Source organism: Dromiciops gliroides, chromosome 2, assembly GCF_019393635.1.
Source record: "Dromiciops gliroides isolate mDroGli1 chromosome 2, mDroGli1.pri, whole genome shotgun sequence".
NCBI lineage: Eukaryota > Metazoa > Chordata > Mammalia > Microbiotheria > Microbiotheriidae > Dromiciops > Dromiciops gliroides.
The window spans coordinates 41,102,718-41,127,471 of record NC_057862.1 but is presented as its reverse complement, the minus strand read 5'-3'; the positions used below and the strand labels follow the sequence as shown (position 1 = coordinate 41,127,471).

The window sequence follows — 24,754 nt, the reverse complement described above, 5'->3', positions numbered from 1 at the left end:
GAAAGAAGCATTGCTTTCTCCCCTCCCCTTTACAAACAACATTCATTCCCCTAATTATCAAGAGATAAACTGCTAGTTAGTGTTCCATTGGGAACCAATTTTCTGTATGATAAAACACTAAGATTAATATGAGGAAACAATACATTACCTAGCCAACAAAAATCTTCTCACTAACTAGAAATTATGCTTACAGGCATCTCTGCATGGGCCCCTAGATAATACTGTAAATTGGAATACAATTTATAGCTTGGGGTGGGGGGTATCTTTTGGAGACTCCCACTTTTTCCAATGCCACGGGTAAATGAGAAAGGGGGGGTGTGTGTACACTACGAAAACATACAAGTAAACTGAGTCACAACTGTATTACAGAAGTCGGCGCCAAGTTTGCTTTTTTGTTCTCTGCTATATTCACAATAAAAGAGTTTGCATTTGCAGCTAATAATTCCCAGACATGAATAAACTTGGCTCTTCCTTTTTCCTGTCTTGCTTCATTCTAAAAGCTCACCCATGTAGCCCTAAGTTATAGACTCTCTTTTTCAGGGGTTTCCAAGGCAAAAATCTGGGGATGGGGGTGGGGAGTGAGAACAATTAGCCTGTATATTTTTGTGTATGTATTTCGTGTTCAAGTAGGCAGAGATATTAGAGATCACTGGCAATGATATTCCTCATTTCACAGGTGAGGAAATGTTTCTCATACCTGCTGATAGGTTAGAACCTGTATTGGTTTTCAGCCTTTTGGGGGACGATATCGTCTGTAGTTTCAGTTCATAACCACTGAATTTGTTTTTTCTACAATAATGAAACCAGAGCCTCAACCCCAAACTTCCTTCTCCCTACCCCCATTCTACATGTCTGATTTCCAACTAGTGCCTAGCAGCTCTATTCCAACCAGACCAGTTTACTTAGTCTTGTCGACAGAACACGCTCAATCCCTGCCTTTGATCATCTTGGTCCCTGACCTGGCATGGCCTTCCTGTCACGTTTATCCAAATTCGCTCAATTTTTCAAGGACCACTCAAGTCCTCTATTCTCCATAAAGTTTCCCCAATGACACCAACATGTAGCAATCTGCCCTCTCTGAAGCCCTCTAGCTCCTGATAACGCACACCACACAGTTGGCATTTGATTTCAGACTGTCTTGTTGAAGTTTTGTAAAAGTAAAACCACTTTGTGCTTTGGCTCCTTGAAGGCAGAGACCACATCACAGGCCGCTTTTATGGAACCAGAACACAAAGCACATTTGGGGGCACACAGGAAGTGCTCAATAAATATTTGGTTACATAACTAATTTTGAAACAGGAAATGGAAATCAGAGCAACAATTTGGTTCTAGACAGAACAAAGAATATACATAACATTTCACATTTTGAAGGTTTATTAAGCATTTTTCTCATAACAACCCTGTAAAACAGATGGTAGTATATGTATATAGCATTATTACTTTAATGCTATTTCTTCTACCCCAGGTTGTTTCTTGTAGTATTGGTATATTTCATTTATTTCATTCAACAAATATTTATTGAGTACTACAAATTTTGGAACTACTGTTTAGCTAGGACTATTCTCTTTTACTTTAGAACAAGTGATAGTACATGTTTTTGTCGTTACTATTTTATGAGTACGTAAATAGATTATAACTAATTTTTTCCTCCTTCATTCCTACTCATGTATTTTTCTACAACCCTGAAGAATGTCACAGAACCACAGACTTAGAACTAGAAGAGACTTGTGAATCTAGAAAAGAATAAAAAATTCAGGAATGGGATGAAGGTGGCTTCTGGGTAATATCCCCAGGTCCTGATATTCAGGTAGTCTTCTCCCCTCTAATGAGGACCAGGCAGATGGTACAGTGTGAGATGATGCTGCCAGTTCATGCTAAAAGGAAAATAAATATCCTCCTGTCCTAGGTATTACCACTTCTCAGGTAAGGTTACTGGTCACCAAACAACAAGAGTGCCTTCTCAGCCTATACCCTGCTGCCCTGCTGTGATAGCTCCATCCCTTCCTTTCAGAACTGTTCATATGATATCTTTAGGTTATCTGCACAAAAGTAAAAATATGGAGTTTTGGGAAAGAAAGTATGATATGAACTGGATGTGAGATCCAGGTGACTGGGATGAACTTAAATTAAACAACCTTTGTGCTAATACGACAAATGCACTTCCTCTCTAGTGATACACACCTCATACTGCTCTTTTCACGCACAAAAAATGGATCTAAGTCCGTATCTGAATTATTTTGAAGGAAAATGATTTACTACCAAGGGAGCTGAAAAAGAACTTAGCACCTCAAGTGGTTTCAGCACCACGCATCCTATGTTTTCAATTACTGTGTCCCTTCCTGTACCTGTCCAGAGAATAAACAGAAAAGCCTATTTGGGAAGAGAGGAGATAAACTAAATCACTGAAAATGGAAATACATACTAGCCCTAAGACTGGAAATAATGGCAGGAAACAGGAGAGCATGTTCCAATTGTTTTAGTTATGGATGGAATTAGCAAAAATTTCGTAATGGTCAAACAAACCAGTAGTTGGTGGGGTCTTCTCATTATGGCTGCTGTTCTAAAGCAACTCGACAACTGTCCTGTACTTTTCAGAAATGATATTTTTTCATCACTCAGTACAATTCCAATGTATCTCCTTTTAGCGATCATTCTAACCTGTAAGCCAGAATGATAGTGGAATCAAGCTGTTTTCTACTTAGGTAACATGATTTACTTTTCCATCGCCAACAACATACTTAATTTGGAATAGTGGGACATAGCCAGAAGAGTAAAAGGCAACCTTGGCTCACATGATGGCCAAGTGAGACCATGGCCATGGCACACCACATTTCTAGAGTGAAGTTCTCTTAAGCTCTTGTGAGGGTTTATTCATTTTAGCAAATCAGACCCATCTGAGTGGGGCAAATCTTGTCTTAAAAGTACTATGTGCACACATACTTTTCTTAAAGGCTTTAATTTGGTCTCCATTATGAATTCGTATTTGCAGAGTTCACAGCATCGTGTGTCTGAACTTTTGATCCACTGTTGTAGGCAGGCTTGGTGGACAAAATGAAGACTTCCTGTGCAGTGACAAGGTGTAATAAGAGGATTCTCATCATCTCCTTCACAGTGACATATCCTGTACCAGAAATAAAATGTATTCATCACAAAACAAGCAGACTGAGAGGAAAAGCGAAACTCCAGTGGAAAATCTCAGAAGCAACTTTGTGACTGTATGGCCACAAGCTTCATGTGCATTCTCACTCAATTCACATAGAAAAACACCTTCACATGAAGAAACCCTGGGCCCACAGAAAGCACAAACACAGCTAACTAGTGTTCTCTCTACCTCACTGCAGCCGTATACAAAGTCTGGAAGGTATCTAATGATGGAGAGGAAAAGGACGGTCTGAGGAATTATGATGCAAGGATTTTCATTTGTTTTTAGAAGATTTAGGTACTGCAATGAGAGAGGCATTTAAGCCTCTCTTAAGTTCTATTTCCTAGAACAAAATTCTTTAAATCCATAGGTACAACTTATTTAAATTAAAAATAAAATCAGCGATCTTTCTACTTTACAAAACAAAATGTCACACTGACTAAAAAGGATGATTTACCTTCCAGCTCTAAAAGGGGACCCATGCTAGCTTAACTAGGTACAAAAGAGTCACATCAACTCCCGTTTGCTTCTCCTACCAAAAGGCAAGATAACATATAAGATCAAAGATCTGAGGCCATCTAGTCCAACCCCCAGAGTTTACAGTTGTGAAAACTGAGGCCCAGAGAATTTAAGTGACTCACCTGAGGTCATACAAGTAGGAAGCGACAAAGGCAGGACAGGTACATCTCCCCATCCCCACTCCCAGAAAACTTGCAAGCCCTAAGTTGAGACCCACCCACAAAAGAGTGGCTATGATTTAAAGCCACTCCTTGTGTCTACGGCAGCATGCAGCACAACAGGATTACTAACCTCAAGAAACATGGCTCATTAAATGGATTTTTGAGAAGTAGAGAAGTGTTTTCTAGTAGTTGGAAAACAAGCTAGGCCAGGCACCTTTTCTGTGTGGCCCAGGACATTGCACATTCTCTCTGGCTGCTGATCCAATCATCAGGAAAAAACAGAAACTAGGAAAGAGTAGTGAATGGTGTAAAACCAGAACAGGGAGGCTGATGATTTCGGTGTGGAGAGGTCTGGCCAATAGTAAAAGACAGAGGAGAAAATCCCAAAGAAGTTTGGAGGAAGGGAAAGTAGACTTTGGAAAAGGCATTTGAGAAAGTGGGAAGATAGAGCTATTGATAAAAGGAACTGGGATTTTGTTGGGAATGGCTAAATCCATTTCATCCTAAGGAAAGGAGGAGCTACTGGAAGCATGTGCTCCATAAACAGGATATGCTTAAAAAACAAACAAAAACGTTTTAATAGTCAGAGATATTGTTAGAAATGGCAGCCTTTGCTTGGAAATGAAATGATCTTTAGAAATGAATAAGCTTTAAAAAACCTGAGAAATCAAGTGGTAACTCTCTTCCGATTTCTTTCAGCAAAAACATACTTCCTTTCAGTTCAGAAAGGTCAGCTTGAGCTTTCATATTTGTAGCTTTTCCTCTCGTTTTGGCATCGATAAATAATAATGAGGAGACTCATGGGGTTTTTGTTGTTGTTGTTGTTTTTAAATTAAGAAATCTGGTCAACAAAATGTCCTACCTATATTTAAAGCCTGAATTAGTGGCCATGTCCTTCATTTTTAACTTCCTATATTAAAAGAAAGAAAGACTGGAGAGACAAGGAAAGCAGAACAAGTCAGCGCTAACTAGGAGGGTGGTTCTTGGTAAACCAACCTGCACGTGTCTCCTGATGTTGACACAGGGGATAAGGGGGTCAACTTTTCAGAGAGGGGAGAAGGGCAATCCAGGTCGCTATCTTTCTCAGTGGAGCAGAGGGGTGCCCGTATCTCCTTGTTTTTCATCTTGGAGGATATGCTGTCCTCAAAGACATCATCATCTCCCATATCATCTGAGCAGAAGCCTGTGCTCCCCACCAGCACACTGGAAGATTTAGCTGCCAGCAAGCCAGCGGAGCAAGTTTCTAGCTCATGGAACTTGTGCAAACTGCTGGTGCTTGAACTGTGAGAGAAGGAAAAGAGGTAACAGAGCAAGCGTTTGCTTTTCAAGGTTGCCTCATTATCTGCTTTCTCTTCAAGGGATGGAATGTTGAAACTCCCTTGGTTGGCTCCTATTCCAAAGGTGCTTGAATGATTGGCAGAAAATGATGGAGCATGTGAGTGTTTATAACTGCCAAATACAAGAGGCTTCAGATTGATAATCTGTTTCTCCTTATGGTGAAATTTGTTCATCCTGAGGCACTGGTCTTGAGGTGGTGCTAATTTTCCTTCAGAATAAGTTCTTTCTACACAGTCAAAATTCTCCATAGTATTCTGGGTCTTCTCAACCACATCATTGAGGGACTTGGAGAACTTGAGAGTTCTTCTGGCTTTGGTATTCTTAGGAGGCTTAAAGGCCTGGATCCATTCTGGACCATAGGAGTTTTTCTTTGAGGCCTGTAATGTGTCTTTACAGATCACTGTCACAGTGACCCCTTGTGTCAGAGAACTCTGGCAGAGAGCAGATTTCAAGACAACAGCTGACTGCACGGGACTGTGATGACAACATTCAGAAAACACTGCACGGGAACTGCATGCAGAACAGTGGAATAAAAGGACAGAAAGTAAAAACAATTAAAAAGAGGAAACAGATATATCAAAGTGAAGAAATGAGAATAGTGTGATAACATGGCAAGCAAACAGTGCACAAAATCTGCATTAAAAGTCTGAATCAAATGTATACCGATCAAAGAGTTAAAAAATGATGGAAGCAAAGCACAATGGTGCTTTTCAAGACATTTTTCAGGAACGACTGTCCTTCGATATGCATCCGAGCAGGTCTACAAACAATACTCTACCTGCAGATGTCTTGGTTAGATGGGGTAACAGATGTGCGAGAGAAGCCATGGAGAGCTGATGCGCAAGTTGAACTTCCAGCCTGGAAGATAACATCACATTAGTTTCAGAATCAAACTTAAGAGAAAAGCTCTCCTAACACCTTCTGTGACTGAAGTAGTTAACAATGCTAAGTGATGTTCATATAAAAGATGGTGTGCACAGAAACCTCTTTTCTTACCTCCCAACTTCAAGGGTCTATGGCTTCCTGAGTGTGGCTACTCCCTCCTACAGTCATACATAATAACCACTTTCTGAGCTGCTGTAGTTGAAAAAGGACCAGGCTTCTAGGAATGAGTCTCTGAATTTAGCTAGGCCAATTTAGGTCAGGTGACAAGCCTAGCGTCAATCACCTTTATGTTATCATGATGAATTGGAACAGGGCTTTAGTAAAGGTAAACCTTGAGACAACACAAAAAACCAAAACCAATAATATGACCACCTTTTATATCACAGAAAATCAAGAGTGCAATTAGAAATAAATGAAATCAGGCAGCCAGGTGGTACAGTAGATAAAAGCACCGGCCTTGGAGTCAGGAGTACCTGAGTTCAAATCCGGCCTCAGACGCTTAACACTTACTAGCTATGTGACCCTGGGCAAGTCACTTAACCCCAATTGCCCAGCAAAAAATTAAAAAATGAAATCATGAAACATTAATGAAGTATAAGACTTTAGCTAATTCTGTATCACACTCTGTGTGTGTGTGTGTGTGTGAGTGAGAGAGAGAGAGAGAGAGAGAGAGAGAGAGAGAGAGAGAGCGAGAGAGATCTGAACTTTAAGAGAAGTGAATGAAATAGGTTATGATCAGCAAAGAGAATTCCAGAGCTCTGAATAGATCATGGAAGTGGCACATTTGTGGGTGATGGCAAGATCATCTCTGTGTGTGGCTGTGGTAGCGTAGAGGAGGAGCTCATGGGGAAAAAGCCAGTTGAAAGTCTGAGAGATAAGGGCATTTGGGGGAGTAGCACTACATGAAGCCCCCTAATGAGTACCGATGGCAAGAACTGGGGAGGAAAGACTGTGAGCCAGGTTCTGTGCTCACTGAGGAAAGAAACGGAGCATATAGGAAGCTGATAGACAAGGGCTACCAGAATTTTGATTAGGTGGTATTTATGGTTAAGTAAACTTCAAAGGCAGAGATGTTACTGAATAATGGTGGGAGAAGATGCAATTGGAAGCAGCAATGGGGAGCAAAGAGTATCACACTTCCCCTGTGCTCTGACCAGTGAGGAGACGGCACAAGCAGGGCTGGAAGGGGTAGCCAGAGAAAAGCTGTATCATCAGGAGGGAGCCAGGTCTCAGGGAGAACCAGAAGATGGAAGGAATGGGAAACGAAAATATTTAAGATGAAAGCAGACTTGTTACTCATGGAGCAAGTGTTCCAGAGAGTACAGTAGAAGGTAGCTTCAGCGGGGAACATCGAGGGGCTTGGTTGAAAGGAATGGGAACAAGGGAGTGGATCATGTGAAGTCAAGAAGGAGATATGAGTGTAATGACGGCCAGGCATTCAGTGGGTTCACTGGGATGGGGAGGGTATGACTGGATGAAGTAATTTAATCATTGACAAACTAAGGGTTTAGCCTGAGGATAAAGTCATTTTAGGGTACTGCACTGTTAAGAGGAGGGGCTGGTCAGGGAAGATGATGGAATGACATTTATCTCCTTTTTCTGTAGACAGGCAACTCAGCAGAAAGGCAGTGAGAGAAAGATGGAATAGCACTTCTCTTTACTGCTGGCCGGAGGTCTCCTTCTTGACATTACGTGGAAAGAGATTAGTCTAGAAAAGTCCATGAACTTAATGGTAGATTTTCAAGTTATTTTCTATAATGTAGCAATAATTAATAATAATAATAGTGAAATAAGATTTTATTGATGTATTTATTTTTTATATCACCAAAGCTGCCCCCAGTAGTCCTTACCACCTTCTCAGAAAGCCAACAGTGTTTTTAAGACAAAAGAAAAGAAAAGGGAGGAAATGGCATAATTGATTAATACACTGAAATCTGAAAATACATATAACATTTGTGGATTTACCCTTCTACAAAGGGATGGGTTGTATATATCTTTTCATAAAATTTTGCAACATTCACTTTTTTTTTTGCAACATTCACTTTTTTTGTTTTTTTTTACATATAAGGTATTTTATTTTTTCCGTTACATGTAAGTTCTCAACTTTTGTTTATACAAGCTTTACAATTTCAGATTTTTCTCCCTCCCTCCCCCCTCCCCTAGACAGCAGGTAATCTGATATAGGTTATATCTATATATATCTATATATATCTATATACATATACATATAGATATATATATACACACATAATAACATTAATCCTATTTCTGCATTAATCCTGTTACAAGAGAAAAAAGAGCAGTAATGCAAAACCTCAAAATAGAAAAAAAAAACAGCACCCGAAGCAAAAGAAATAGTATGGTTCAATCAGCATCTATACTCCACAGTTTTTTTTTTTTTCTTGGATTTGGAGATCCTCTTCTATCATGAGTTCCCTGGAACTCTTCTGTACCATTGCATTGGTGAGAAGAATATAGTCCATCACAGTAGGTCAACACTCAATGCAACATTCACTTTTAATGTTATGTGTGGTTGGTTTTTTTTCCCCATTTCCATTCTTGTTTGCATATAATCTTCTTGGCTCTGCTTATTTAATTTTGCATCAGGTCATGTAGATCTTTCCATGTTTCTATGTATTTCATCACATTCACTATTTCTTTTTTTTAAATTTTTTTCCAATTTTAATATTATTTTATTTTTTCCAGTTACAAAGATAGTTTTCAAGATTCATTTTCATAAGATTTAGAGTTCCAAATTTTGCTCCCTCCCTCCCTTTCCCTCACCCCTCCACAAGACAGCAACCAATCTGATATAGGTTATATGTGTACAATCATGTTAAACATATTTTTCTACATTAGTCATGTTGTGAAAGAAAAATCAGAATAAAAGGGAAAAACCTCAAGAAAGAAAAAAAAAACAAAAAAAGTGAAAACAGTATGCCTCAATCTGCATTCAGACTCCACAGTTCTTTCTCTAGATATGGAGAGCCTTTTCCATCAAGAGTCCTTTGGAACTGTCATGGATCATTGTATTGCTGAGAAGAGCCAAGTCTATCACTGCTGATCATCACACAATGTTGCTGTTATTGTGTACAATGTTACATTCATTTCTTATACTACAGTAATATTTTTTTAATTAAAAAAATTTTTTTTTGGTGGGGCAATGAGGGTTAAGTGTTTTGGCCAGGGTCACACAGCTAGTAAGTGTCAAATGTCGGAGGTCAAATTTGAACTCAGGTCCTCCTGAATCCAGGGCTGGTGCTTTATGTACTGTACCACCTAGCTGCCCTACAGTAATATTTTATTATATTTATTGACCACAATTTGTTTAGCCCTTCCCCAATCAATGGCCATCTACTTTGTTTGCAAATCTTGGCTATTATAAAAAGCACTGCTATAAATAATTTTGTGCATGTGGGAACTTCCTTTTATCAATGGCCTCTCTGGGGTATAAATTCAGTAATGGAATCTCTGGGTCAAAGGAGATGGACATCTTAATTATTCAATATCTTTCCCCCAAACCTTCACCCTCTTCTAACATCCCTCTTTACTGTCAAGAGCAATACCAGCCTTCCCAGTCCTTAAGGCTAGCAACATAGTTGTCATCTTCAGTCCCATACTATCTCTCAGCCCCGCCCCCTTATGCAATCTGTTGCTAAACTCTGTAGATTTCAGCTCTATAACATCTTTTGAATATGCTCCCTTCTCTCTTCTGACACTGCTACCACCCTGATCCAGGCTCTTAGTACCCTGCAGTTAGAGTACTGCAATAAACCTCTGGTTAGTCGGCCTGACAGAAGTTTCTTCTCCATACTGTTTCATCCTCCATTCAGTCACCAAAGGGATCTTCCTAAAATGTCGGTCTGATCCTGTCACCCTTCTTCTTTGACGCCTCCTACACCCACTAAATAAATTCCAGTGTTCCCTATTGCCTCCAAGACCAAATACAAACTCTCTGATTGCCATTCGAAGCCCTTCATAACCTAGAGCCCTGCCCCCCACCTATTACAGTCTTCTTTTTTTTTCTTCCCCCCTTTTTTGGGGGGGAGGGGGGCAGGCAATGGGGGTTAAGTGACTTGCCCAGGGTCACACAGCTAGTAAGTGTCGAGTGTCTGAGGTCCGATTTGAACTAAGGTCCTCCTGATCCAGGGCCGGTGCTCTATTCACTGCGCCACCTAGCCGCCCCTGACACATATCACAAGGTTTATTACATTATGACCAGGTGGGAGTCATACCAGGAATGTAGTGCTGGTTGATTATTAGGAAAATATCAGCATAACTGATCATATGAATAACAAAACCAACACAAATGATATGATTATCTCCATAAATGCAGAAAAGCCTTTGCCAAAATAAAGCACCCATTCCAATTTAAAAAGACTAGAGAACACAGGAATAAATGGAGTTTTTCTTAAAGATAAGCAGTACAGGGGGCAACTAGGTGAAGGCATAAAAAACGCTAGCTCCTATCCACTAGCTACCTGCAATGACCATTCAGGACATATTGCTGAAGTGACTCACTGGACTGTCTATTTAATTATATGTCCTAGTTCAAACAATACTTATTCTTCATGAATATGGTTTTTCCTATGTCTATTTTTAGTACAGCTTCTTTAAAGTAATGATCAATCTCCTTTTTTTCCCTCTTTGCTTTATTTGGTGACTGTTCCCAGTGTCCAGTAAGATACTGTGTATGTTGTTGTCCTTTGTATTTGAAGAGGAAAGAGATGACATGACCATGTTGAGATCAAGGTACAGTGTGCCTGACTAGGACTGATCAAACTAATATGAGGTTGGAAGGCTCTATAGTCCAGATGAACATTTGGGATGGAGATGTCTCTAAATTTGTGGATCTTGGGGGCAACTAGGTGGCGCAGTGGATAGAGCACCAACCCTGGAGTCAGGAGGACCTGAGTTCAAATCCAGTCTCAGACATTTGATACTCACTAGTTGTATGACCTTGGGCAAGTAACTTAACCCTCATTGTCTCTCCCCCCCCCCTGCCCAAAATAAAACCCAACCAAATAAAAAAAATTGTGGATCTCATATTTCTTCTGAGCTGCTGAAATTCTGTTTTGCTCACAGAACACAACACCTTCTTTAATGAGGGCACATCATGCTGGATGGTCCTGTGCCGGTGTCTCCCATGTCTCACAACTGATATCAAAGTTCTTCGGAGATATCTTTAGAGTGTCCTTGTATCGGTTCTTCTGACCCCCATATGAAAACACTTATCTTGTGAGAGTTCTCCAAAAAATAGTCTTTTAGGCACACATATGTTTAGCATACAAACAATGTGGCCAGCCTGACAGAGTTATACTGTCTACAGCAGAGTTTGAATGTTTGGCAGTTCAGCTCAAGAAAAGACTTCAGTGTCTGGCACCTTATCTTGCCAGGTGATCTTCAGAATCTTCCCAAGACAATTCAATGGAAGCGATTCAATTTCCTGGCATGATGTTGGGATACTGTCCAGGTTTCATAGGCATACAACAATGAGGTCAACACAAGGGCTCTGTAGACCTTCAGTTTGGTGAGTCATCTAATACCTCTTCTCTCCTACACTTTACTTTGGAACCTCCCAAACACCGAGTTACTTCTAGCAATGAGTGTGTCAACCTCATCATCTGTGTGTACATCCCTGGAAAATATACTGCCAGGGTAAGTGAACTTATCCACAGCATTCAAGATTGATCCACTTGCTATAACTGATGATTTCATGTATAGATGGTGAGGTGCTGGCTGGGGAACCTCTGCTTTCTTGGTGTTAACTTTCAGGCCAAAAGTAGCACAAGCAGCAGAGAATCAATCCATATTTTTGTATCTTGGCTTCAGAGGCTGCATCAAGTGCATAATTATTTCCAAAAAAAAAAGTCATACTTCAATTCTCCCTTCATTTCAGTGCTGGCTTGTAGCCTTTTCAAGTTAAATAATTTGTCATCAGTGCAAGCTGCCCTTAATGCCATTTTCATCCTGGTTGAAGGCATCTGATGGCACCACTGCAAACATGACACCTTCCTTTGGTAATGTTGTCCATAATTTTTTCCAATCATTTGGCATCCTGCCTGCTTTCGAATATCTTAAGAAGTGGCGTCTGCAATGCCTTCGAGATTAGATTATGTCTATCCCCAATTTTTTCTGTTTCTTTGGTCTGATCTAACTGTTCTTCCTGTTTTTGATCTTGAGTGACATCCACACTTCTTTAAAGCTCAGTGGGGACTAAGGTATCAGAAATTCTGGTTCAGCAATTCAACAAAGATTTATTAAGCACCTACTCCGTGAAAGGCACTGAACTAGGTGCTAATAAACATAAACATGAAGTAATCCTTTTCTTCAATGAACCGACACTCCACTGAGGAGAGAAGGTAGGATACAGCATATACAGAGTCAAGCAAATACAAGACATTTTCTGGAGGGACAGAAAGCTAACAAATGAGCAAATTAAAAAAGGCTTTGTACAGGAGAGTTCACTTTATCTAGGCACTGAAAGAATCTAATAAGAAGTGTACTCCAATTAAAAGCCTGCACAAAGACATGGAGATGGAATGTCAAATTTGGGGAATAGCTATCAAGGAATGTTAGAGGGAACATGGTGTTTTTAAAGATATAAACATAGGCAAATAGGTGAGAAATAGTTGCTAGGCTAAGGAATTTACATTTATCCTAGATGACACTGAAAACTGTAGAGCAGAGGAGTAGCAAAATGAAATAAATGTCCTTGGGATGACCTGGCTAAATTGGGCCTTATGTCAGACTCTCTATTGGCTTACTTTCCCTTCTATGTTTAGTATTCTAAATCTGTACTACTAGTGGCAGCCATGTTCTTGGGAAATTTAAAAAAAAAATCTGTCACTCAATGGCGAATCCAATTTGTTACTAGGTATTCCCTGGGGCCTAACTTATTTACTATGGGTACAGCTTTCAATAACTCAAATATAAAATATGACTAAATCCTAACAGAAAGGAAACAACTAGTTAGATACGGGAATCATTCCATAATTAGGTATAATTAGGTATAGTCAGGCCACAAGCTTAAGGTCAAAGGCAAAAATGTGAAGAGTCTAAAGCAGAGAAAATAACACTGCATGTAGTTATAACAATTCAAACTTTGAATGCTCACACAAGCTAGTGAAGGTAAAAAACTGGAAATGGATAAAGGAAAAGATACTGGCATGGATATTCATTGTCTTCTGTAGAACTCTGTAAAGCAATTGATGGGATACAAGCCACAAGATCCCAGGAGTCACCTTAACCACAAAAGATTTTTATTTGTCAACTAGAAAGACATGGCTGCCACTAGTAACATAATTTAGAACATAAACTTCTTTTTAAATGTTACAGAGAAAGACAGTTGGAAGATTATAAGTAGTATCTTCTCACAAAAATTGGACAAAAGGTGAAAGTTTATGGAAAGCTTGGCAGGAGGCCCAATTTAGCCAGGTCACCACAAGAACATTTATTTGATTTTTGCCACTTCTCTGCTCTATGAAAATAATGGAGTCATATTATGAGAGATTTCCTCTCTCTATAAATATTCACCTAAACCAAATCCCCTCAAATACATTATGATTAAATGAGGAAAGTCAACTCTGACAGCTTTTAAAAAGGTAAATATTAATGAAGGGAAGAAGTATGAATGAGACCTTCAAAAAAAAGACATTAAGTGTTATAACTGAAATGGTCCTTTTAAAAATAAAATCTATACTAAAAACATCTAGATGGTAGAGAGAAATAGAATGCAAATTATTTCTTTAATTTTAAACCACCTTCCACTAAAAATGACTCAGTTGTCTAATCAGTAGCATGAAAAACTAAACTTTTAGTTAGTTTTAAAAATTGAATAGAAATACAGAACCTTTGTCTGGTGAGACAAAGACTCTTTTCACTATGCACTGATAAGCTCATCTATAATAACGTGCAATGAGTAATTTTCCAAATATGCATGTTTCAATAAATTAAAGCAATAACTGCTATTCCCAGGTATACATAATTCTCTCTCCACATACTTCCAAATACTTGGAAATTCAGGCTCTCAATGTTACATACCTTAAGAAAACCTGATTTATAAAAATATGAATCATCAAAACAGAAAAAGTAGTATATATGTTTTTCTATGATTATACAACAATTCTCTTGAATTTCAATGTTTCCTTTATATATCATTTTCTGATATAGTTAAAATATGATTTGATTTTTTAAAATTCATTTTACTAAAAATTCAAAACAGCCTATGCAACTACATGGTAGCTGATCCAAAAGGCAAAACGTAGCATCCTTTTTCATTAAGTGTTACCTTATTATCTAAGAACTTACTCTAGAGGTGACTTTGAAAGTTCATGAGGGTCCACAAAAGAAAATATATAAAAGAAGTCATCGCTACATTGTTACTGAACCACTTTAAGCTATTAATCCAGCCTGAGCACATGTCGGTCATTCAAATAGGCTTAGCTAATGGACCAGAATTTGCAGCTAGCACAAAAGCATTTCCAGAGGGTTCTGGAGACACTGGCCTTCTCCATGAGACAGAGACAGTTCATCAATAGATATTATCTTTTTTAGGTGCTTCATATTTTATTCTTATAAATAAATATACTGGAAAATGCTCTCAATATCCAGAAAAAGAACTATGGAGTCTGAATGCAGATGAAAACATATTATTTTCGCATTTTTGTTGCTATTTTTTGTTTCTTCTTTCTTTTGGTTTTTCCCTTTTGTTCTGATTCTTCTTTTACAATATAACTAATGTGGAAATAAGTTTAACATGATTAAAATGTATAACCTATATCAGATTGCTTGCTGGCTTCAGGAGCAGGAGAAGGAAGGGAGGGAATTTCGGAGAAAAATTTGGAACTCTGGGGCAGCTAGGTGGCGCAGTGGATTAAGCACCGGCCCTGGATTCAGGAGGACCCGAGTTCAAATCCGGTCTCGGACATTTGACACTTACTAGCTGTATGACCCTGGGCAAATCATTTAACCCTCATTGCCACACACACACACACACACACACACACACACACACACACACACACCCCGAAAAAAAAAAAAAAAGAAAGAAAAATTTGGAACTCAAAATCTTACAAAAACAAATGTTGAAATCTTTACATGTAATTAAGAAAAAATACTATTAAAAATAAAATTGAGGTAAACAATAAAAAACAAATATATCTACTAAATCAAGTCGAAAGAATATTTATAAAGAATATTTCTGCTCCATTTTAGTGCTGTCAGATTCATACATTTGTTTAATTTCAGGGCTAAAAGTGAATTTAACTGAATGGGATTATTGAATCTAGTCCCTTAATATACCTCAAGAAGAAACAGATCCAAAGAAGTAGAAGTGACTATCCCAAGGTCAAAGGAAAAGCACTGATTAAAGGACACATCTCTTGAATTTCAGTCGAGTACTCTTCCAGGACGTAGGCTGCCTGTCTCACTTCTGCTATACAATTTTTGTGTGTGTGTGTGAGGCAATTGGGGTTAAGTGACTTGCCCAGGGTCACACAGCTAGTAAGTATTAAGTGTCTGAGGCCGGATTTGAACTCAGGTCCTCCTGAATCCAGGGTCGGTACTCTATTCACTGTGCCACCTAGCTGCCCCCTGCTATACAATTTTTATGACACTTCGGTGTCAGAACAACACGGCATAACCTTTGTGTTTCTTCCAGGTGAATTCTCATTTGATCACTTTAATATGATTCTGAATAGTTATAATTATCTTCTACGTCAATCTCTATCAAGAAGGCTATTATTGTTTCTCAGCCAAATAGACTTAAACAAGTCTTATTGGCCAAAATTCTCTATAGTTCACTGCCCATTTCCATTTCCATTTGTAATGGTGGGAAACTTGGATGGTTTGGAATCTGGATTCCAAAAGGGATTCCACTAGACATTGCTGATGACCAAAATCATCAATCTACCAATTAATCAACAAGAATTTAAGTCCCTACTGTGTGCCAGACCTGCTGCCAGGCACTAGGAATACCAAGGCAAACCATAAAAATGCTTTTACCTGCAAGCAGCTAGCACCTCATTGTAATGGGGACTAACAACAAATGTATGTGTAAGTAACATGTACAGCTTAAATACAAAGCAGTTAAATGCCAGGCAGTCTGGGAAGGAGGACACTAGCAGGTGGGGTCATGAAATGTCTGATAAAGATGACACCTGAGTTGTGTTTTAAAGGGAGAGGGAGGCAGAGGTAATGAGTGAGGGCATTGAGGGCATTCCAGGCATACGGGACGGCCGGTGCTGAGGCACAGGGCCAAGAGCTGGCTAGTTTGGCTGCATAGCAGACTTGAAGGGTGGGGAAGAAGTTCTTCACTGAGGCTAGAAAACAGATTGGAGCCCGGTTGTCTAGCGTTTTAAAAGCTAAACAGAGGAATTAAGAGTAACATCCCCTGGTGGACTAATAGCTTTGTTCCAGAGTCACAGACTATACTTCTAACTTTGGGAACCATCTTATAAAAGTGTTAAGACACCAAGACATGGTGGATAGATGCTCTGGGACAATATCAGCTAATGTCAACCCAGCATTTCCAGCCTGGGAATGGAACAAGAAACATTCATGGACCATGAAGTACAGTGTGAACTGTGAAGCATTAATCGTGATTTAGAAGTCCCAGCAGGCACCCGAGCCAGGGCTCAGGCTGGGCCCGGGGCTCAGGCACTGCGCCTCCAGCCTGCATAGTACTCCACCCACCTCACACTGACGCCTACAGGGGTCTGGCCAAATTATAATGATAGGAAGCCAGAGGGCTGTCAGGTGACCTTCGGTGTGCAGAAGCAGGGAGGCTGGCTATTCTACAACCATCTGTTAATTCTGTCAATCAGGGCTGCCAGCCAATTGGCTTCGGGCTGTGTGTGTGTGTGACTGCCCTGTTTCCTGTGAGACAGGGGGTTGCTCGTAAGGAGAAGGGAGGAGATTCGCCATTCTGGTGTATGAGCTGGATAGAGATGGGATGCAGCTTTGTGTTCTGCTGAGCCCCGGGTGGCGGTGTGATTCAGGTTGTATTATCTTCCTTCCCCCATTCCTTTTTTTTCCTTTCCCTTAATTCTACTAATCTTACTTGTGTTTTTAAGTTCGTTCTTGTTAATAAACCCTGTTCTATTTTTGAAAGAGGCTGTTAATCTCCTTCCTTGCCCCAATATTGTGGCGAGCCACCTAACTAATACTCCCCAATTAAAATTTGGCCCCTATAGAACCAATCAGTCAATAAGCAATTCTCCCCAAAGGGCTTAAATTCTAATAAGGAAGACAACAAATATGTACATATAAATATACTGTTTTTTACTTTCTTTGAATCCAATAGCAGCACTTAGCACAATGACTGGTCTATAGTCAGTGCTTAATAAATGCTTGTTGACTTGATATACCTGACATACATAGTAGATGAAAGGTAATTTTAGAAGGGAAAACTCCTGAGGAACAGGGAAAACTCTCTTTCAGAAGGTAGTATTTGAACTGAATCTTGAAGAAAATTAAGAGACGGAAGTAGGAGAGAGCATTCCAAGCATGGGAGACCACCAGTACAAAGGCCTGGAGATTCGAGACTGAGTGTTGTGTGGGATGAACAACAAGTATACTGCAATATACATGCATATAAACAGCTATACACACACACACACACACACACACACACACACACACAATAGTGCAAGTGATAAAAAGTCTAAGATTGGAAAGATAGTAAGGGGACAAATTATGAAGAGCTTTAAATGTCAAAGGACTTTACATATATGATCATGGAGTAACAGGGAGCTGCTAGAATTTATTGACTATGGAGGTGACACTTTAGACAGGAGTGCATAGAGTAGAATGCTGGGCCTGGAGTCAGAAAGACCTGAGTTCAAATTCAACCTCAAACACCTCCTACTACCTATGTGATGTTGGACAAGTCATTTAACCTCCTTCTGCCTTGGTTTCCTCAGCTACAAAATGGGGATAACAACAGAACTTAATTCCCAAGGTTGTTGTGGGGAATCAGATGAGATAGCAGGTGCTATATAAATAAGAATTGTTGTTATGATATCTAAACTTAAGTAAAATCACTTTGCCAGCTGTGATGAAGATGGTCTAGAATGCCTGGAAACCTCAGGGAGGCAGCCCAATTAAACAACGTCTGTAAGTGTCCAGATAAGAGGCGATTTGATGAGAGAGAAAGGGACACTATAAACGCTGCAAACAAAGAAACAACAGCATTTGGCAACTGACTGGATATATGGAGTGAGACTTATGAGTTAAATATGACACCAAACTTGTGTATCCTCTCTGAGGAGGAGGAGGGTAACAGCCTTGATAGTAGCAGTATGGAAGTGCTGAAAAGATGAGGTTTAAAGAGAAAGATAATGAGTTTTGTTTGAGACATGTTAAGTTCAAGAAATCCAGTACAGAAATGTGCACAAAAGGCAGTTGGTCATGTCTGATAGATATACAGATCTGTAAATTAGAGACCTAAAACAGGTTTTTAGACTTAAGACAAATAAATTTTCTTTATACTCATGCTGCCTAGAGGCCATCAGAATATTTTTAAAGGTTGCATATATATTTTAAGAGTATATGCGGGGGCAGCTAGGTAGTGCAGTGGATAAAGCACCAGCCCTGGATTCAGGAGGTCCCAAGTTCAAATCCAGCCTCAAACACTTCACACTTACTAGCTGTGTGACTGTGGGCAAGTCACTTAACCCTCACTGCCCTGCAAAAAAAAAAATGTGTGTGTGTGTGTGTGTGTGTGTATGTATAAAACTTTTATAAATATATTAATGTGCTAGAATGTGGGTTCATTTTGGGAGATGCAGGCAGTAATTTAATTGAGGCTGTAGGAAAAAAAAGGTAATTTTATTGGGACTATGAAGAAGAACTGGGAGGAGGGAGCCAAGATGGCTGAGTACCAGAAAATGTATAGCTAAGCTTGTCCCCAGAATTCCCCCACAAAAGATCTCTAAAATGTGCCAGTCCTAGTCCTGACTACAAATCCAAGAAAAAGTCAGTGAATCATTTTTTCCAACCCAGGGCGAAAGAGCCAGACAGACAGAGAAGTCTTTGTACACTAGGGATGGGGTCTGGGACTGAAAGAGGGCCGAGGCTGTGTACCAGGGCAAAGAGAAGGCCCCAGAACCCCAGGGAGAGGCCTGATACTGTGCAGGACACAGGAAAAGATGCTAATGTGACATCTGTCTCCTCCTACCCAGTTCCGGGTTACAGAAACAGGACAGGCTGTAGAGGAAGCTCGTGTCTCAGGTGGCACTTCCAAGTGAAGAGCGGTCTAGGAGTCTAGGCTAAATACTAAGAGGTCCAGTGCTCTACACACTAAACCATGGTGTCTCTCTACAAATATTATTATCTTTATGAAATTCAACTCTATTAAAGAAGCGTGAATATGGTATAATTGACAGAGGGAGGCCTTGGAGCCAGGAAGACATGAATTCACGTCCATAAGGGCTTCGTGATCCTGGGAAGCTCACTTATCTTCTTAAGTCTTTAGGCAATTCTCAAACTATACTGCAATGAAGGTGCAATGGGGGTTCTCATCTGTGATGTCAATGAAATCACAGATTCAACCTGTGAGATTTTCCCCACCCCTTAGATACAAGTGATTTAACAGTAGCATTAAGCAGTTTATAGACTACAAACTGATATTCTTTAGTAGCTAAAGCAAATGATAATGAAGTAAGATGGATATTGGTAGAAGCAAATGCAAATTTTATATTGTCAACTTGTCTACTCTACAACTTACCTAAAATTCAACTATCTGACTTCCAATTGTGGTTAGGTATAGCTACCAATCAGTTTGAAGGTCAGAAACCTAAAATAGTACCTTCTCAGCTGAAATGGACCAATCAGAGCTGCCAAGAAGTTGGAAAGTCACGATGCTTAAAAGCAATATGGTGGAAAATCTGATCTGATAATGCAGCTATTTCTTTCCAGTCAGAACAGTGGAATTTACATATGCTTTTTGAAAACAATAGATTTCTTATAGTATCAAATTAATATTCTCTTTTCCATAGTGGGGTGGGGCTATGACTTCACATATTTCCCTTTTAATTTAGGTTGTTCCTTCAAATTCGGCATTCTACCTTTTAAGAGGGCAAATAACATACAGAAATAGGATTTGCAAAATATTGATTGTCTTACCAAAAAAATTATTCCTAGAAAAACAGAAATTAAGCTAATTTTTTATCTGTAATTGGGGAAACCACAGACCATCCCTTTTTAGACCCATTCTTTCCTGATTTTGATCATAGTGATCACAGATTCAGAATTAGTATGGACTTTAGAAATTGCACTAAATGTCCTCTGAAATCCCTTCCAACTCTGAGATTCTTCCTAAAACAGAACTTCAGTGAATTTAGTGCTGTTAAAAATCAGAATGTTTTGCCTCATTAAGTAAAGAAATCCTTGTCCCTGGAGAAGTCCTAGAGAAGACGGAATACCATGTGTCAATTGTGATGATTAAAATTTAAATATGTGGTTGCCTTAAATTAGAAGCTTTAGCACCAGTCTTTGGGCATTAAGCATTTATTAAAGCATACCAGGTATTAGTAAAAAGAGAACACGTGGAGTTCAGAAAGTTAAGAAAAGGCCTATCTAGCCTAGAGTTCCAGCCTGGTTCCTCAAGTGTTCCACTACGAGACTGCTTCAACCATGAACTTCCTGAGCAAACTGAGCATGGAAGCTTTTTTTGGTCCGGAGGAGAGGCGGTCCTTAACACAGTGCTTCAAGCTGATTGGTTAACATCATCAAAACCATTGGTTCACTCGACTTGAGGGTGGTCTTGTGTTGATGTCATAATCTACAGCCTCTGAGAACACTTCCTCTTGGGAGTCAGCCAGGTGTGGCTTTAATTGAATTAACTTTAAGTAGGTTAATCAGCAGTCAATTACTTTCAATCAGTCTTTAATTCAATCAGTTCTAAATTAATCTCAGGTGGGGCCTTTGAGTATCTGCCAAATTCCATTATTTTCTCACACAATACTGGTGTAGGAAGGGATAGTTTATCACAGGTATAACTGGACTAAGTGTGCTCTAAAATTCCTTCTAAGACAATGCAATATCTGGGATGCATTCTTAGTATAAACTTATATGACTCTCACCACTTAAAAAAGTATTGCTTTTGTTGCTCCAACAAAACCATTGCATATCTGGTTTACTGGCTTTAAAGAGTAAATATAAAATGTATGTTAGGGGTTTTATGTTCTTTGGAGGAAAAAAAAAGTAAAAACACATATTGCAAAAGAAAAAATCTATCACAAGACCAATAAGGAATGACATAGAAATGGCTATACAGTACCTTAGAAATGTGACTTGAATTACTCATGGAATGCCTCAAAGTCTTCTCATTCTGCAAGAAAAACAGAAAGATGTTAAGAGGACCTTGTTGTGGTAATACAAGAAACAAGCATAGACTTATCAAACAACATGAAGGTGGCTGAAGCAGGCACTGTGGAGTGCTTACTGCTTGGTCAGAATCAAAGATGCCAAGGTTACCCACTGCATCCTGGGCCACTGCCAGTCATCTTGACTTTCGTCCTGCCACTGCACTTCAATGATTCAGGAAGAGAGAGTGAAGCCAACAACTTTATGCAACTTTGCCTCCCTTAAATCCAATTCATTCACAAGTCAAGACATCACTCTGTGATGTCACTGGTCCTCTTTGAAAATGAAGAATGAACAACACGGCTGACTCACAACGATCCGAGGAGATGGGTGTCACTACTGACCCCTTTTTACAGATGAGGAAATGAAGTCATGAGTGACGTCACCGTTTGTAAGTGTCAGGTCTTCCTGACTTCCAAGTCTTGTGCTCTATCCACCAAAAACGCTAATGAAGAGAACAAGATGCTGGCAAGCGCTTGGGATGGCGACGTTACAAAGTATGATGTCTCCTTGAGACAAGAGGGAACATGGCCTAAAGATTGCTTAGAAAAGGTTATTATTTTAATGTACATGGATCGCAATTAGAAGGCAGCAGAGCCATGGTAGTTTAAAACTTCTGTTACATCTATGTCTTGCATCATAAATACTTGTTCTGTTGTGTTGCAGTGCATCACTAAATGGTGTCTACTGAGGGCTCTCATACACAAGGCACCGTGTCTTGAATTTTACAAAGCACAGCCCTATCCTTTTCCCTAGGACCACTAATAATCTGCAGGATGTTGCCTATGTCTTAAGTCTCCCATGACAGTGGGCAGAACCAAGAGAATAATGTATATTATAAAAAAACTAGAAAAACGAACACCTTTGAAAGACTTCGGAACTCTGATTAATGCAGCAATCAAACAAGATGCCAAAGGAGATGATGAATACCACTACTTATCTCCTGACAAAAAGGTGATGAATATGCAGGATGGCACACACATTTCTGGATGAAGGCAAAGCAGGAGTTTGTTTTGCTTGACCATTCATATTTGTCACAAGCATTATTCTTTTTTCATTGGGAAGTGGGGGGAGGACCTGCAGGTGAGCTGGTTCTGTTCTGAGGGTTTTAAAAGAACAATGAGAAGGGACGGTAAAAAAGAAACTACTATTATAGAAAGTAGGAAGAAGGGGGTAGAAATTGTTATTTCTCATAACTTGGGTGCATGAGAATATACAAAAATACAGAGGAAGAGTTGGGGCAAGTTGGAAGGAGATGACCCTCACTCATCTGAAAAAGATAAAAGAAAGGTTGAACACACACAATTTAGTGTAGAAATAGATCAAACTCAACAGAAAAATTAGCAGAGATAGGGAGGAATGAAGGAAGTTAAAATTGGGGAGGAGATAGTCACAATCAAAACAAATTTCCTGATCCTGAAGAAGGTATTTAAAAATGTAAGAAAAGAAAAACAACTAGAAAGTGCTGGTGATCAATGGGTGAATGGCTGAATAAACTCTAGTAAATGAATGTAATTATATTACTGTACTCCAAGATATGATGAAAGAGATGTTTTCTAAGAATCCTGGGTAGCACAAACTGATCAAGTCAAGTGAGTAGGCAGGAGAACACACAAAGACAACAAGTTTATAAAGAAAAATATATCTTTAAAACTTAACAAGTCGGATCATGCAATGACCTGTTTCTAGAAGACTTAAGAAATATGTTCCACACTTCCTGAGAGAGAGTGGCAGAGGCAGAAAGAGAAACATTTGAAGACAAATGAAATCTGTGGATTCATTTTGTTTGACTATGCTTATTTATTACACGTTTTGGGGGTTTTTTGAAAGAAGATATGTTATCCCTTAGCCAAAACAACCCAAAAAAGAGATCGAAGAGAAAAAATTTACCATCTGAATCCTATAACAAAAAAAAATGGAAAAAATAAAAGCCTGAATATCATATTTCAAGAATCATAAACAAAAACTGTTCAAATCTAATAGAACCAGAAAGCAAAGTAAAAATAGAAAGTATCCTCTGGTTGCCTCCTGAAAGAAACCCCAAATGAAAACTCCAGGAACATTGTAGCCAAAACCCAGCATTTCCAGGTCAAAGAAAAAAATATTACAAGAATTCATAAAGAAAGAATTCAAGTGCCAAGGAACAACTGCCAGGAATTATACAAGATTTAGCAGCCACTACCCTGAAGGAATATTCCAAAAGGCAAAAGATATAGGCTTGCAATCTAGAATAATTACTCAGTAAAACTGAGTATAATACTATATAAGGGAGGGAGAGTGGGAGAGGTAAAGGAAGAAAAGAGAAAAACCTGAGCAATGATGCCAGCAAGTCCAATGAGATGTTGCCATTTTAAGATCCTAAGAACCGCATGGCATTCATATACCCCAGATATTCAAGAGTCCTATATCCACAGAACCCTGCCTGAGAATAATTTGCCTCAGTCATTGTCACCCATTACCCATATGCACTATCCAGCTCTCCTGTAATTCAGATTCTGACAATGTGCTCTGATTCACGACCCCACTTGTCCTTACTCAGTTCTGTTCATTTAGTGCTGGCTTCTGTCCCAAGTAAGTTCTGAACTACAATGCTCACTCAGCCCTCTGGTACCTCTGTCTTCTGCCTTTTTTGAACCACATTGCTCAAGCCTTCCCTCTGAGATGACCTCCAATTTATCCTGCATATATAACTTGTATATGCAGATTGTCTTCTCCATGAGAAAATAAGCTCCTGATGTAATTGGAAAAAAGAAAAGAACAGAAGCTCCCTGAGGGTAGAGGCTGTTTTTGCCTCTCCTTGTATAGCCAGAGCTTAGCACATTACCTCACAGGTAGTAAGCACTGGATAAATATCGCTGACTGATCCTTAAGTTTTGTATCAAACTGGGATTTTCAGTTTCTGGGCTTCTCATACCTTAGCTATTATCTTACATCTCTAAGGAAGTCCACCAATAAGCTGCTGAGCTCAAGTGCTTCTGTCCTTTCTTGGCCTAAGGAAACTTTGACAAACCTAGGAGCTACATTGAGGGTAACCTGATGTACAAAAGTACCCAAATGCTCTTGGGCTCATGGTAACTATATCAGACCATGAAGCTATCATTATGAATACTAATTATTGTACTGCAAGTGTCATCACAAAAGGACTAGAAAATGATCATTATGTTCTATTTAAGAAACCATGAAAATGTGTGATGCATTTTATATTTCCACTGAGAGGGTTATAAGAAAAAATCCTGACTGCTAGACAGAAAAGGTCCAGCTATCTAGAAAATTCCCTTCTATGGAAGATTTCCTTCTTTTAAAATGCTGCATACAGAGGAAAATGACAAAGGTTGTAGGG

At 39.3% G+C, this 24,754-nt stretch overlaps 1 protein-coding gene across 8 annotated transcripts in view; it reads right to left on the bottom strand.

Annotated features, from left to right (window-relative positions):
- The window catches only part of MARCHF8 (membrane associated ring-CH-type finger 8), a 98,049-nt gene that overhangs the window by 5,246 nt on the left and 68,049 nt on the right, over window positions 1–24,754 (bottom strand). For 7 of the 8 annotated variants that reach the window (XM_043984919.1, XM_043984922.1, XM_043984920.1 and 4 more), the window contains 4 exons: window positions 21,329–21,379; window positions 5,939–6,018; window positions 4,819–5,670; window positions 2,941–3,121 (listed from right to left, as the gene is read on the bottom strand). In XM_043984919.1, the coding sequence (XP_043840854.1) occupies window positions 2,941–3,121; window positions 4,819–5,670; window positions 5,939–6,018; window positions 21,329–21,379 (1,164 nt within the window). The remainder of the gene's footprint in view (window positions 1–2,940; window positions 3,122–4,818; window positions 5,671–5,938; window positions 6,019–21,328; window positions 21,380–24,754) is intronic. The other variant, XM_043984925.1, reaches the window with a different exon arrangement.